This window comes from Poromitra crassiceps (assembly GCF_964638095.1).
Source record: "Poromitra crassiceps genome assembly, chromosome: 2".
Classification (NCBI taxonomy): Eukaryota; Metazoa; Chordata; class Actinopteri; order Beryciformes; family Melamphaidae; genus Poromitra; species Poromitra crassiceps.
This window is the reverse complement of record NC_139624.1, coordinates 28,572,499-28,587,584: the sequence shown is the minus strand read 5'-3', so window position 1 is coordinate 28,587,584 and position 15,086 is coordinate 28,572,499. Positions and strand designations below refer to the sequence as shown.

Genomic DNA, 15,086 nt, shown 5'->3' with positions numbered 1-15,086 from the left:
CTGTTTTGAAGCAGTGATGAACATGACCGCTGTCAAAAGGGCCTTTTCACAGCAACCGTTCCAGGTGGTATAAAGTAGGAAGTAAAGCAAGTGTCACCAATAGCAATAATGACGACCCTGGCACTGGAACACCTAAATGGAATGGAACCGTCATTAATGGTATTGGTTACACCTGCTTTACCACCTCAAAACAGTTGCTGTGAAAAGGGTCTACGAATGAAGGCTGGCAGATGTGGCAAAATCAACGTAGATAATAGTGTGGGACAGAAGGAACAGTGAACAAATCGAGCTTGTAATCGGTTAGGTTGCCTCAGTATTGCCGATAGGCCTGCACGATATGAGGAAAATTGGCGATGTGCGATAACATTGTTCAATATTGCGATTGACAATATGACTACTGAGTCATTAATATTCCCCTTGGACTTGTATTTTGTACCCCTTGTATTTTCTTTGTGTGGTGGTCAATTCCCATAGCCTTGCTTTCATTTAAGGTTCTTGTGTGTTCAAGTGTATCAAGTTCCCCTCTTGCTTAAGAAGACCAACACTGCTGGTAACGTGACTTTTCCTGAACCTTTCTTTATCCAGGGAGGGTTTTGCTGAGCGCACATGCTTCTCTTCAGCACCGCCCTGGTTCACCCAATTAGGACTATTTCTTTGAAAGCCACCAGGTAGTCCCTCTGCTGCTGTTTGTCTTGTGCTGAAAGCCACCAGGTAGTCCCTCTGCTGCTGTTTGTCTTGTGCTGAAAGCCACCAGGTAGTCCCTCTGCTGCTGTTTGTCTTGTGCTGACTGTGCGTTCTCTCGGTGTGTTGGCGACCAGTGGCTGGCTGAGGCAGGATGAAGTCCACTCTGAGGAGGAAGAGGAGGTCCACAGTTCAGATGAAGAGGACAGCAGCTCCACCTCCAGTAAGGAGCACATGGACTTGGCAGACCGACAGGTAAACACCCCACTTATCTCTATGGCCCCTTTTATACGGCCTGTTAACGCCGGGATCATTGTGACATTATTACGCCTCGTGTCATTCTGTTCCGCCTTTCAGTCCAGCAGTGGAGGTAGTCGGAGCCCCGAATCAACGTCTGTTTAAGAGGAGTGAACCGGGAAGTAGCTCATTCATAAAAATGACAGGAGGACTGAGGGGAAACCTACGACGACCAGAAATCAGTTAACCAAAGCATAGATCATTCAATACAGCAGTAAAGAATGGGAGAGAGAACAAAACACTCTTACTGCAGTCTCGCCTGTTGTGCATTCCCTTACGAAAAACAACTAGGCTATAGTATTCCTGTACATTTATAGCCTACTAATAGCCTCTATCCCAACAAATACATAACTCGCTATAGGAGTATAGCAGCCACTATGGTGTACGAGGTGACATTTTCATCATCCGCTTTTTATTTCTCCTCACAAAAAGTGCTCCAGGCAGCCATTTTCCATGCAAAAAAAAGCTATGTGACTCCATGTTTGTTTTGTGCATACCGTACTTCCTCTTTATAACTTATAAAACTTTTTGTTTTTGTTTTTGTTTGGGTCGTACATGGATGCAGCTGGACACCCTTCATTTTGCAGGTCTTTATACAAAATCTTGAAAGTTTGGAAAAGGCTTGATTTTTGACGTCATGTTCAAGTATAATGTATGAAGATAAAGGATGTATGTGACGATGTATACCATGTGACGTGTCCTGCATAACATGTATGCACCCTGTTTCAAATACAATTTAAATAAAAAGAAAAAGCTATTGTGAACAGACCCTAATAGGTGATAACTTGCTAATTTAGCAATGTCACTGCCAGAGGCCGAGCTGTCACTGTACCCAATACATGAGTGTGTGTGTGTGTGTGTGTGTGTGTGTGTGTGTGTGTGTGTGTGTGTGTGTGTGTGTGTGTGTGTGTGTGTGTGTGTGTGTGTGTGTGTGTGTGCGTGCGTGCGTGTGTGCGTGCGCACGCGTGTGTATGCATGCACAACCTGCCAAAGCCCTCCAGAAGTGTGTGTGTTGAAGGGGGGGAGGGCAAACACAAAAGGCTTTAGGGTTCAGGAATAGCTCCCTCAATGGCCGAAAGATCCCCCCCCTCCTTCCCTGTGTCCTGTGTGACCCTCTTTATGATACTATCAGCGTCTGTGTCTGATACCCTTCAAAAGCTGGAAGGTATCACAAGCTGATAGGACCAGGAGGCCCTTTCAGTCAAGCAGGGGCCAAGGCCACTGTCCAAATTAAGGCAGGGAGAGACCGCCCCATTGCCATTCCCCAACACACACACAATCAGAAAGAGAGAGGGGGGGGGGAGGAGAGACCGACATGCCAAGTTACTGCTCTACTTTCAAGCACAGTCCAGATTGAGCTGTTGTTTGGAAGGCTGAACAACTTGATCATTCCCTATGGTTTTACATAGTAAAGCAGGACCGAGCGATCATGGTGGTTTGCAGTGACCCTGTAAGTGAATAGTCGAGTGTTGTTGTGTACGTCGTGTGTGAAAAGGCTGTGGCACCGGCTGACTGTTGTTTGTCCGTCTGTTCCTCCAGCAAGAGGACGAGAGGAAGAGGAAGAAGGTGGTGCACATCGCCCAGGAGATCATGAGCTCCGAGAAAGTGTGAGTGCTTTGGTCGTGTGCACCAGTAACGCATCATGTCGCAACTTAGCTGCATGCATGCTAAATAGTCAAGACATATTATTGTATGTTGTTGTTGGTCTTACTTGTATATTTCTGCTTTCAACAGGTTTGTGGATGTCCTGAAGCTTCTTCACATAGTAAGTGTCTGATTTAGTGAAAATGACTTACTTGTGAAGTACTGTTTGTCGCTTGAGTTTGACATGTGATGAAAATCACTGTACTTGTGGAGCAGTCTTACGGGAGGACATTTGATTGTGTGAATATCACTAGTTGTGAACTATGCCTCTCAAGACTGTTTTATTGAAGGAAAATCTGTGCAACTTGTTTTTACAATAGTTTAGATTATGGTTAAGTGTTTTCTTTCCGGTTTATGTTCACCCTAAAATCCAAAATACATATTTTTCCTCTCGCCTGTAGCACTATTTATCCATCTAGATTGTTTTAGGATAGTTGCCTGGGTTTTGGAGATACCGGCTGTAGAGATGTCTGCCTTCTCTCCAATACAATTATTACGATTATCGTGAGCAAAATTATCGCGGTTATCGTATTATCACGGTATTCGTAAAAAATTGCTGAAACTGTTTTATATTGAAAACTCAGACCCAAAAAAGATTGATACACTCACTGAAATCATTTCTCCAAGGCTGCTGCACGTTTGCATCTGGGAGAGTGTTGCCAACTTTGGTTGATGATGGACAGTATTTACCATGTTTTTCAAAGCACTGTAATCATGGTAACACGGTAATCACGGTACCACGGTTTTAATGATAATGAAAATTTGAAACAGTACGGTTATCGTAAGGAATTTTATCACGGTTATCATTCAAACCTGTTGTTACATCCCTAAATGGAACTGGATGGCACTCAGCTTGTGGTGCTCAAAGCGCCCAAAAAAACTACAACAGCAATGTCTCTTTGCAGAAATCATGACCCGGTTACTCAAGATAATCCACAGACCTTGTGAGCAGTTTCATGTAGGAACTATTTTCTTTCGACCGAACTGCACCCACTAGCTAGTGAAACTAGCAGCAGCTACAGCAGCAGCTAGCTATGTAGTTCGGTCCAAAATATTTCCTCCATGAAACTGCTCACAACAAGTCTGTGGATTGTCTTGGGTAACCAGGTGATGATTCCTGGAAAGAGACATTGCTGTTGAGTTTTTCAATTGTATTGGTTTCGCACAAGCCGAGTGCCCTCCAGTTCTATTGTATTAAAGAGAAGGCAGACATCTCTACGGCTGATATCTCCAAAACCCAGACAACTAACACAAAACAATCTAGATGGATAAACAGCACTACAGGTGAGGGGGGAAATATGTATTTTGGATTTTAGAGTGAGCTGTCCCTTTAACTTAACATAATCAAGCGCATGTTTTTGTTGTCCCCACTGGCATTGTGATTGTTTTGAGTGGTGATCACAGCCTTCTCCTTGGGATGGAGATGAATTTATGAGGCTTCAGCTTGCAACTTGAGTTGAATAATGCAGTTGACTCCAGAGCCGTGGCTTTTAAAGATGCTGCTCTGTAGTTTTTCCTCTTTCTTTCGGCCGTGTGGTTGCGAGCAGGTCAACCCGTGCTTACAGCCAGGGATTAGGTCCTTTGATTTGTCCCATCGCTGCTGGGGACCCTAGCAGGTGTGTGAGCGAGGGAGAGAGGCTATTCACCTGTCACCAGTAAAGTGTTGGCGTCATCTGGGGAGGCGAGCTGTGCTGTTTGCCTCATGAGTTTAGCTGGTACTTATGAGGGAGCTGTGCTGTTTGCCTGATGAGTTTAGCTGGTACTTATAAGGGAGCTGTGCTGTTTGCCTCATGAGTTTAGCTGGTACTTATAAGGGAGCTGTGCTGTTTGCCTGATGAGTTTAGCTGGTACTTATAAGGGAGCTGTGCTGTTTGCCTGATGAGTTTAGCTGGTACTTATAAGGGAGCTGTGCTGTTTGCCTGATGAGTTTAGCTGGTACTTATGAGGGAGCTGTGCTGTTTGCCTCATGAGTTTAGCTGGTACTTATAAGGGAGCTGTGCTGTTTGCCTCATGAGTTTAGCTGGTACTTATAAGGGAGCTGTGCTGTTTGCATCATGAGTTTAGCTGGTACTTATGAGGGAGTTGTGCTGTTTGCCTGATGAGTTTAGCTGGTACTTATAAGGGAGCTGTGCTGTTTGCCTGATGAGTTTAGCTGGTACTTATGAGGGAGCTGTGCTGTTTGCCTGATGAGTTTAGCTGGTACTTATGAGGGAGCTGTGCTGTTTGCATCATGAGTTTAGCTGGTACTTATGAGGGAGCTGTGCTGTTTGCCTCATGAGTTTAGCTGGTACTTATGAGGGAGCTGTGCTGTTTGCCTCATGAGTTTAGCTGGTACTTATGAGGGAGCTGTGCTGTTTGCATCATGAGTTTAGCTGGTACTTATGAGGGAGCTGTGCTGTTTGCATCATGAGTTTAGCTGGTACTTATAAGGGAGCTGTGCTGTTTGCATCATGAGTTTAGCTGGTACTTATGAGGGAGCTGTGCTGTTTGCCTCATCAGTTTAGCTGGTACTTATAAGGGAGCTGTGCTGTTTGCATCATGAGTTTAGCTGGTACTTATGAGGGAGCTGTGCTGTTTGCATCATGAGTTTAGCTGGTACTTATGAGGGAGCTGTGCTGTTTGCCTGATGAGTTTAGCTGGTACTTATGAGGGAGCTGTGCTGTTTGCCTGATGAGTTTAGCTGGTACTTATGAGGGAGCTGTGCTGTTTGCCTGATGAGTTTAGCTGGTACTTATGAGGGAGCTGTGCTGTTTGCCTCATGAGTTTAGCTGGTACTTATAAGGGAGCTGTGCTGTTTGCCTCATGAGTTTAGCTGGTACTTATAAGGGAGCTGTGCTGTTTGCATCATGAGTTTAGCTGGTACTTATGAGGGAGTTGTGCTGTTTGCCTGATGAGTTTAGCTGGTACTTATAAGGGAGCTGTGCTGTTTGCCTGATGAGTTTAGCTGGTACTTATGAGGGAGCTGTGCTGTTTGCCTGATGAGTTTAGCTGGTACTTATGAGGGAGCTGTGCTGTTTGCATCATGAGTTTAGCTGGTACTTATGAGGGAGCTGTGCTGTTTGCCTCATGAGTTTAGCTGGTACTTATGAGGGAGCTGTGCTGTTTGCCTCATGAGTTTAGCTGGTACTTATGAGGGAGCTGTGCTGTTTGCATCATGAGTTTAGCTGGTACTTATGAGGGAGCTGTGCTGTTTGCATCATGAGTTTAGCTGGTACTTATAAGGGAGCTGTGCTGTTTGCATCATGAGTTTAGCTGGTACTTATGAGGGAGCTGTGCTGTTTGCCTCATCAGTTTAGCTGGTACTTATAAGGGAGCTGTGCTGTTTGCATCATGAGTTTAGCTGGTACTTATGAGGGAGCTGTGCTGTTTGCATCATGAGTTTAGCTGGTACTTATGAGGGAGCTGTGCTGTTTGCCTGATGAGTTTAGCTGGTACTTATGAGGGAGCTGTGCTGTTTGCCTGATGAGTTTAGCTGGTACTTATGAGGGAGCTGTGCTGTTTGCCTGATGAGTTTAGCTGGTACTTATAAGGGAGCTGTGCTGTTTGCATCATGAGTTTAGCTGGTACTTATGAGGGAGCTGTGCTGTTTGCATCATGAGTTTAGCTGGTACTTATAAGGGAGCTGTGCTGTTTGCATCATGAGTTTAGCTGGTACTTATAAGGGAGCTGTGCTGTTTGCATCATGAGTTTAGCTGGTACTTATAAGGGAGCTGTGCTGTTTGCATCATACGTTTAGCTGGTACTTATGAGGGAGCTGTGCTGTTTGCCTCATGAGTTTAGCTGGTACTTATGAGGGAGCTGTGCTGTTTGCATCATGAGTTTAGCTGGTACTTATGAGGGAGCTGTGCTGTTTGCCTCATGAATTTAGCTGGTACTTATGAGGGAGTTGTGCTGTTTGCATCATGAGTTTAGCTGGTACTTATAAGGGAGCTGTGCTGTTTGCATCATGAGTTTAGCTGGTACTTATGAGGGAGCTGTGCTGTTTGCATCATGAGTTTAGCTGGTACTTATGATGGAGCTGTGCTGTTTGCCTGATGAGTTTAGCTGGTACTTATGAGGGAGCTGTGCTGTTTGCCTCATGAATTTAGCTGGTACTTATGAGGGAGTTGTGCTGTTTGCCTCATGAGTTTAGCTGGTACTTATGAGGGAGCTGTGCTGTTTGCCTCATGAATTTAGCTGGTACTTATGAGGGAGTTGTGCTGTTTGCCTCATGAGTTTAGCTGGTACTTATGAGGGAGCTGTGCTGTTTGCATCATGAGTTTAGCTGGTACTTATGAGGGAGCTGTGCTGTTTGCATCATGAGTTTAGCTGGTACTTATAAGGGAGCTGTGCTGTTTGCCTGATGAGTTTAGTTGGTACTTATGAGGGAGCTGTGCTGTTTGCCTCATGAGTTTAGCTGGTACTTATGAGGGAGCTGTGCTGTTTGCATCATGAGTTTAGCTGGTACTTATGAGGGAGCTGTGCTGTTTGCCTCATGAATTTAGCTGGTACTTATGAGGGAGTTGTGCTGTTTGCCTGATGAGTTTAGCTGGTACTTATGAGGGAGCTGTGCTGTTTGCATCATGAGTTTAGCTGGTACTTATAAGGGAGTTGTGCTGTTTGCCTGATGAGTTTAGCTGGTACTTATGAGGGAGCTGTGCTGTTTGCCTCATGAGTTTAGCTGGTACTTATGTGGGAGCTGTGCTGTTTGCATTATACGTTTAGCTGGTACTTATAAGGGAGCTGTGCTGTTTGCATCATTAGTTTAGCTGGTACTTATAAGGGAGCTGTGCAGTTTGCATCATGAGTTTAGCTGGTACTTATGAGGGAGTTGTGCTGTGTGCCTGATGAGTTTATGAGGGAGCTGTGCTTTTTGCCTCATGAGTAGGGCCATATGATTTCCGCAAAACGGAATTTTTGGTAATTTGGTAACAAAAATGTAATCAACTGTAAAACATGGAATACTGCAGAATTTTCCATAATTTGGCTGAAATTGATAAAAGTAGGCCTAATTATCAAAATAAGAAGTCGATCTAATGATCGTAGTAACATAAATGATTTCATTGAGAAATGATTCAGTTTTGGATTGGGGTGTTTTCAGAGGGGGGTCGGTCTTGTTGGAACCCTTACTGCACCTCACAACTTTTGTTTTCACCCTGAGAAATATGTCTAAGAGGCTGTCTGAGAGAGCCAAGTTGTAAAAAAAAAAAAAAATACCATTCCTAACCCAGTGGGAAAGCCCACCCCCTTCCCTCTGATGACACGGAAGTGAATTGAAAAGCTGTAGTACCTCGATTGGCCACTAGGCGTCGGGGGCAGTAGGCATCCTCCCGACTTTGTAACAGGATTAAACATCTTTCCAGTCAGGGACAAAACACGGTTTTGGTCTATATAGCTAATTTCACTTTTTCAGAACAACTGTAGGGGGGTAATTTTTATATAACTCGCCCGTTTGGAGTCAAATAGATGATAGAAAAGGGGGTGATTGACAGATCGCCTGTCCAGTGATTGCGCAGCTTGCCGATCACAGACCAATAGCAGGCGGAGCTGCGGCTCAGGGAAACGTGAGGTGCGGAAGGACTCAACCCATTCGGTCCATAGCGATGTTGTATGGAGGAACCCCAGGGGATCACGGGGAGAACATGCGAACTCCACACAGAAAGACAATATTAAAGTTCTTCAGGTCTTTTGTTTAAATCTGTTAGGTGTGTCGTTGATGAAAGGAATTCATATATTTTTTCGGCTGTCCTTGTTTATGAATATACCACAAGAGCAGGGTCTATCATGAGGTAGTCTCTTCAAACAGATGCGTTGGCTGAGGCTCCCGAGATTTGCAAATGCTTCTGTCTACCTGTCTACCTGTAAAGGCCACAACAGACTCGTCCGTCCGCCTCGAATTGGAGCCGTCTCGCCGTCTGCCGGCGCCAGTGAGCCCTACATGCTAGGACGTCACTACACCCTCCCTCCTCCCACCCTCCCTCCTCCTGTGGAAGCTCCGTGGGAAAATGGCGGCGATTGAGTGCCAGGCAGTAAAAGTGAAAGTGAAATTGAATGTAACGTTCCCAATTCTATGTATTAAATTCTAAAAAACGACCCTCAACATTTGGGAAGGCTAAGCCACACAACTAGTTCGTTATAATCTAACGTCATGCTTTGAAGGCGGCTTTACGACGATGAGGACGGTAAGGACTCAATCACATCAGGTCTCCGCTAGACTACCTCGGAGATCTCTGTTACAGGCCCAAGGCAACGGCCAATCACAACTCTCGTGCAGCTGACGTCACGCACGTATCGTCGCCACTGCGTTACATTTTGGAGCAGCCCCCGTCAGCCGACGGCGCCCCCTCCCCGCATGACGGCGTCCACCCGCCGTCATACGGGGAGGGCGGGGCGAGGCTCTGACAGAGGAGTCTGTTGTGGCCTTTAAGACAGGACATCCGCTGAAGGCGGGCACATCCGCTAGTTTCTTCAATCACCTGCCTTGGTTTTGTTTACATGTGTCGTGATTGGTCAAATACCATTCTGAAGTGTTTTATTCCCTTTGGAAGAAGACAACTTCCTCTGGACAAATTTTAACAGGCTGAAGTACAGACTGTCTCTGGAGTATTGGAGGATTGTGGAATAGATAGAGTGGCTTGAGAGAATAGTCATGAGGGGCAGGGAACTGTCCTGTGGCCGACGGGGGAGGGAGGGCAGGGAGCTCTGTCTTAAAACATTGTCCTGTGGCTGATGGGGGAGGGCGAGGCAGGGAGCTCTGTCTTAAAACATTGTCCTGTGGCCGACGGGGGAGGGAGGGCAGGGAGCTCTGTCTTAAAACATTGTCCTGTGGCTGATGGGGGAGGGAGAGGCAGGGAGCTCTGTCCAAGAAAAGAGGTCAGATCGCATTCTTCTCTATCCAGGCTGGCGCTGCAGCTGCTTCCTCAGGCCACAGAATACCTCCATACACACACACACACACACACACACACACACACACACACATACATGCCTTAGCTGAGCCTGCGTGTGCGCGTCCATGCAAGTGGGTGGGTGGTTTGCTAAGTCTGCTTGAGTCAAGCCATCCGTCTGATGTCTACCTTTTGAATTCTCCATCCGTCCCCCTTTTGGTTTGAATTGAATTTGTAGCCTAAGACATGATGCCATGCTGTTTTATATAATAAGGTGACCGTTTGAAGTGGTGATCGTAAGGCAGCAAAAACACATTATACGCACATTCTGAGGCGCACATGATAATGATTATAGTCATATCATGACATAATAAACACAATGTGTAAAACTGTATGGTGCAACTGTATAGTTAATGACATGATATTAAATGGAACATTATTTTGTGAAATTTGATTTGCCTAGTTTGGGGGGGAAATAGTTTTGGGGGGGGGGGGGAAATCTATGCTCATAATTGGTTTATAATCTGCTAGTAATGCGTCACATTGTACTTCAAGTAAAGTATTATCTTCTATAATTGAATTTATTTATATCAAACCAAATTGTGACGACCCTCCCACTCTCCCAGGAGCCTGGTTGGGGTGGTCATTATTGCTGATTGGGTGCACCTGGCCCCAGTTTTTTGTCCCGTTCTTTCGGTTTGTAGTAGGCTGTGTTGTTTAATTCTTAGTTTTCGGAAATACATTTTGTTTGTTTTAACTTTTATTTTGGTGTACGACTCCCTACTTTGTTACTCCCTTGAGCCGGGTTGTAAAGGAACGGAAGTCCTACAAACCAATGTTATTATCAAATGTAAACAAAGCACTACAACATAAAAATGTATTGTGATTAGTGGCAGTCTATGTAATGTGTCTGCTGTAACTTTGCTGCTGTATGTGAAGGGGTTCAGGGTGTGTGTGTGTGTGTGTGTGTGTGTGTGTGTGAGAGAGAGAGTGTGAGAGTGAGTGCATGTTAGCTGGGACATTTGAGTCCTGCCTGGCCTCTCCACTTCCTTCCAGGTGGATGTGTGTGTTGGCACTCCAGACAGTGTCAAAGTGCTGACTCAGCAGTGTGTGTGTGTGTGTGTGTGTGTGTGTGTGTCTTGTGAGTTGGGGGCATGTTTATGAGGTGTTCCTCATTGCTGTGTCACCCCACCCTGTCCAGCCGTGTGTGTGTGTGTAATGAGGAATGAGTCCTAAAACCCAGAAATGTGTTAGCATGAGCTCCCTCGTATCAAAGTCAATGGGTTTTTGGTTAGATGCCTGAAATAAGCTCTGTGGTTAGCAAAAGTTTATGAAACTGCGACCGTTGTGTTCAGCAAGATCATCTTCACAAATAAACACCACTTTTATGATTTTATTTTAAGTTATCTGTAGTTACAAATATAAAAGGAATTTCCGCGCAAGGTGGCCCTCCCTCAGATTTTAAGTTATCTGGCAATCACAATTGTTGGCGATCACATTTACGCTTCAAAAATGATCAAAGGGGTGTTCATTTGTGAAGATTATTTTGCTGAACACAAAGGTCACAGTTTCATAAACCTTTGTTAACCGCAGGCTTCAGGGTTCTAACCCAAACCCCATAAAAAAAAAACCACTGACTTCCACACGAGGGAGCCCAGCGTGTTGCTAACTAGGCTTACAAAAATACGTCATCCCTGCGGCACTCGATTCACCCTTTGTGTCCCTGCAGGACTTTCGGGATGCGGTTGCAAAGGCAACGCGTCAAAATGGGAAGCCGGTGGTAGATGAACGGATCCTCAGCCAGATCCTGTACTACCTGCCCCAGCTCTACCAGCTCAACAGAGACCTGCAGCGGGAGCTGGAGGAGAGGGTGGCCCACTGGTACACACACACGCACACACACACGCATGCACAGTGTACACACACACACACACACACACACACACACACACACACGCACACACAATACTGTAGTCTCCTTTATTTTCACTAGGGATGAAGTGGAGGGTAAACCTTTTAAAGTTGAGCTGAAATCGCATGGAGTATTAACTTCCTTATCGTGACATATTTCCAAGTGAAATGGTTGTTTGTAGGCGGGACCAGAGACTGGTTGGACAACAGGCCGCTACAGAGGCGGGACATAACATTTGGGGAGTTTGATTGGACCATTGAAAAGTGCGTCAGAACGAACCAAAACAAATGGAGTCTCACAGTGATGAGTTGGATGCTAGCCTTGCTAATGTTAGCCTTAGTTGTGGAGGACTACCGTTACTCTCCCCCTTCGCCTCCCCCGTTATCAGAGCAGGCAGACGTACCCCTCGAGCTGCCGGGGGTGGAGGAAGATCAGGGAGAGGAGGACGATTATTTTGTCCTGGGAGTGAGACTGTACATGTTTGAGCCTAGCTTAGCTAGTTAAGATTAGCTCTGTGTCAGCACCGCACAGTTGCCGGAGAATGACAGTTGATTGATTGACAGCTGCGGGATGTCATGATATTAGTGGTTGAAATTGGGTAGTACATGCTGACGTAAGCACACTGTAGATTTCGTTTTGAATGAAGAAAACATGGTTGAATTTTGATGTAAAAATCCAAAGAAATGTGATTTCTGTGAGACGTTTTGACATACATTGTTAAATAAGTTCACTCTATGACCAGGGATGTAATCTAAAGTAGTTGAAAAGTCATTTTTCATGTCAGCTCAACTTTAATTTGCAGAATAGACTTTACCACATTGTTCATCTGACATAAAACTTTATGATGCAAAATCACTGTGTACAACTAGGGGTGTGTCATGGTGGCAATCAGAGGCTGACAGCTGACCTACCTTTTTCACGATTCTTATTCAACCACACAAGGCTGTCAGTGCCTGCGTTATGTCACGGCGTGAAGGGAAACATTGCTGTCTGTCTGGTCACAGGAGCGATCACCAGAGGCTGTCAGACATCTTCGTCCAGAAGGGGCCGTACCTGAAGATGTATTCCACCTACATCCGCCAGTTCGACAACAACGTGGCCCTGCTAGATGAACAGTGCAGGAAAAACCCCGCTTTCGCCGGCGTCGTCCGAGAGTTCGAGGTAGAGCTGGGAGTTGTCTGTCTGTGTGTGTGTGTGTGTGTGTGTGTGTGTGTGTAAGAAATGTGCCACAACATGGAACAGCTGACACAACTTGACACACACAAAACTGTTAAGATGGACTGGTTTTCTTCATTTAATCACAACAGCACACTTGACCGTGTTATAAGTCCTCTCCTCCTAACACTCCGGATGTCGTCATCATTAATGAAACCACCAAGACTGTTTTTATTTTGGAAGTTGGTTGTTCTTTTGATTCATCCTTGGACATTTACTTCAGCTCTAAAATACTAAACCAACCAACCACTAGCAGAAGCCATCGGTGCATCCGGATATAACTGTCAAAGCATTGCCTTAATCTTTGGCAGTTTAGGACACGTGCACAAGATGTGCTGTGTGGACTGCAAATAGCTGGACCGACAAAAATAAGTGCAAAACATCTGCTTACATTTTGTTCTGTGTCCGCCATCATAGGCAGCTAGCATATCTGGAAAAGACGCTATCACCTCTATCCATCATGTTTTATAGCTTGCTGGTGTGCTTATGTTGTGCTCATGTTCCTCTTTGCATTGCATTCTGACTCTGAGATACATTTGGATTTTGATATTGAAAATCCAAATAAAGAAATTCAAATGTGCGTGTGCGTGTGCGTGTGCGTGTGCGTGTGTGTGTGTGTGTGTGTGTGGTTTATGTCTCAGACGAGTCCAAGATGTGCCAGCTTGGCTCTGAAACACTACCTGCTGAAACCAGTCCAGAGAATCCCTCAGTACCAGCTGCTGCTCACAGGTAAACACAATCTCACTACACGCTCTCATAGTCTCTATCTGTCCTTCTACCAGCCTCTGCTCACTGACTACAGCTCAAGACTTTCAGCAGTCATGCCATTGTTTTATTGGCAGCATGTGAATTCAAACTCCAGCTGAAGTGTGCGCTTTCTATTGGCATGGTTGGTGTTGTGGTGCCACACTGGCCCCCAGTGGAGAAACACAGTAACAGAAACCTGTGGAATATCTTTTGACAGACGGTCAGATTCTGCATAACACAGGGTTCCCACAGTCCTGGAATACCTGGAAAAGTCATGGAATTTCAAAATCTCGTTTTCCAGTCATGGAAAAGTCATGTGTGGATAACCTTCCATGTAGTCTTACAGTAATGTAACATAATGGCAAATTATTATTTTTCTGTAGCAGTTGACATAATGTAGCTCTTATGTGTTGATTTTACTGCTTGTTGTATTTTTATGCTGGGGATAGGCGAGCCGGAGGATTATGGTCTCGGGTTGTCCATCCGTCCGATGTTCGTTAACACGATATCTCAGGAAAGCCTTGACTGAATTTCTTCACATTTGGCTCTAACGTCCACTTGGACTCAAGGATGAACTGATTAGATTTTACTGGTCAAAGGTCAAAGTTCAAGGTCACTGTGACCTCACGAGCGCCATTTTGTAGCTCATTAACGCAATATCTCAGGAACGCCTTGACGGAATTTTGTCACATTTGGCTCAAACATCCACTTGGACTCAAGGATGAACTGATTAGATTTTAGTGGTCAAGGTTAAAGGTCAAGGTCTCTGTGACCTCACGAATGCCATTTCCAAGCTCGTTAACGCGATATCTCAGTAACGTCTTTACGGAATTTCTTCACATTTGGCTCAAATGTCAAAGTCTGGACAGACATGGATGACTTGTTGGCGGATGCATATATCCGTGGTGCGGTCATTCTAGTATATTAATATTTTTATGGAAAATTCCCGTTTTATTTCAATAGCTTCCATGTAGTCATGGAAAATTGTTGAAATTGTATCCATGAACATGTGGGGGACCTTGATAACAGATTCCCATTATCCTGTGAAACCTCTCGGCTCTTTTCCAGATTACCTGAAGAATCTCCCCGAAGACTCTGAGGATTACAAGGACACACAAGGTTAGACGCGGCTGTGTTCATCACAAATGCCTAGATTTTTAAAAGTGAAAAAGCTACTACCTACCTACAATATCTATCTATCTATCTATCTATCTATCTATCTATGTATCTATCTATCTATCTATCTATCTATCTATCTATCTATCTATCTATCTATCTATCTATCTATGTATATATATATCTATCTATCTATCTATCTATCTATCTATCTATCTATCTATCTATCTATGTACAGTATCTATCTATCTACGGTATCTATCTACAGTATCTATCTATCTCTAGCTAATATCTGTGTTTTATCTTTGCTCTCAATGCAGCTGCTCTGGGCATCGTGAAGGAAGTGGCCAACCATGCTAATGATATCATGAAACAAGGGGTAAGAAATCATCCAGATGGCATCTCTGAGCTTTACAGTGAAGATCTACTTAAATGTCACTTCTTGCCTCATATGATGTTGTTGTTTTTTAGGATAACTTTCAGAAGCTGATGCAGATTCAGTACAGTCTGAACGGGCACCATGAGATTGTTCAGCCAGGCAGGGTAAGTAGCAAAAAAATATGCATTACCAAAACCAAACTATGAATCTATTACTATTGTTCCCCTAG

At 44.8% G+C, this 15,086-nt stretch overlaps 1 protein-coding gene across 1 annotated transcript in view; it reads left to right on the top strand.

The window, feature by feature from the left end:
- The window catches only part of fgd6 (FYVE, RhoGEF and PH domain containing 6), a gene marked incomplete at its 5' end in the record, with an annotated part of 33,714 nt that overhangs the window by 9,533 nt on the left and 9,095 nt on the right, over positions 1–15,086 (top strand). The window contains 9 exons of the mRNA XM_083661857.1: positions 819–936; positions 2,518–2,585; positions 2,713–2,743; positions 11,218–11,369; positions 12,405–12,561; positions 13,257–13,344; positions 14,431–14,481; positions 14,799–14,857; positions 14,950–15,021. Coding sequence (XP_083517983.1) covers positions 819–936; positions 2,518–2,585; positions 2,713–2,743; positions 11,218–11,369; positions 12,405–12,561; positions 13,257–13,344; positions 14,431–14,481; positions 14,799–14,857; positions 14,950–15,021 — 796 coding nt within the window. The remainder of the gene's footprint in view (positions 1–818; positions 937–2,517; positions 2,586–2,712; positions 2,744–11,217; positions 11,370–12,404; positions 12,562–13,256; positions 13,345–14,430; positions 14,482–14,798; positions 14,858–14,949; positions 15,022–15,086) is intronic.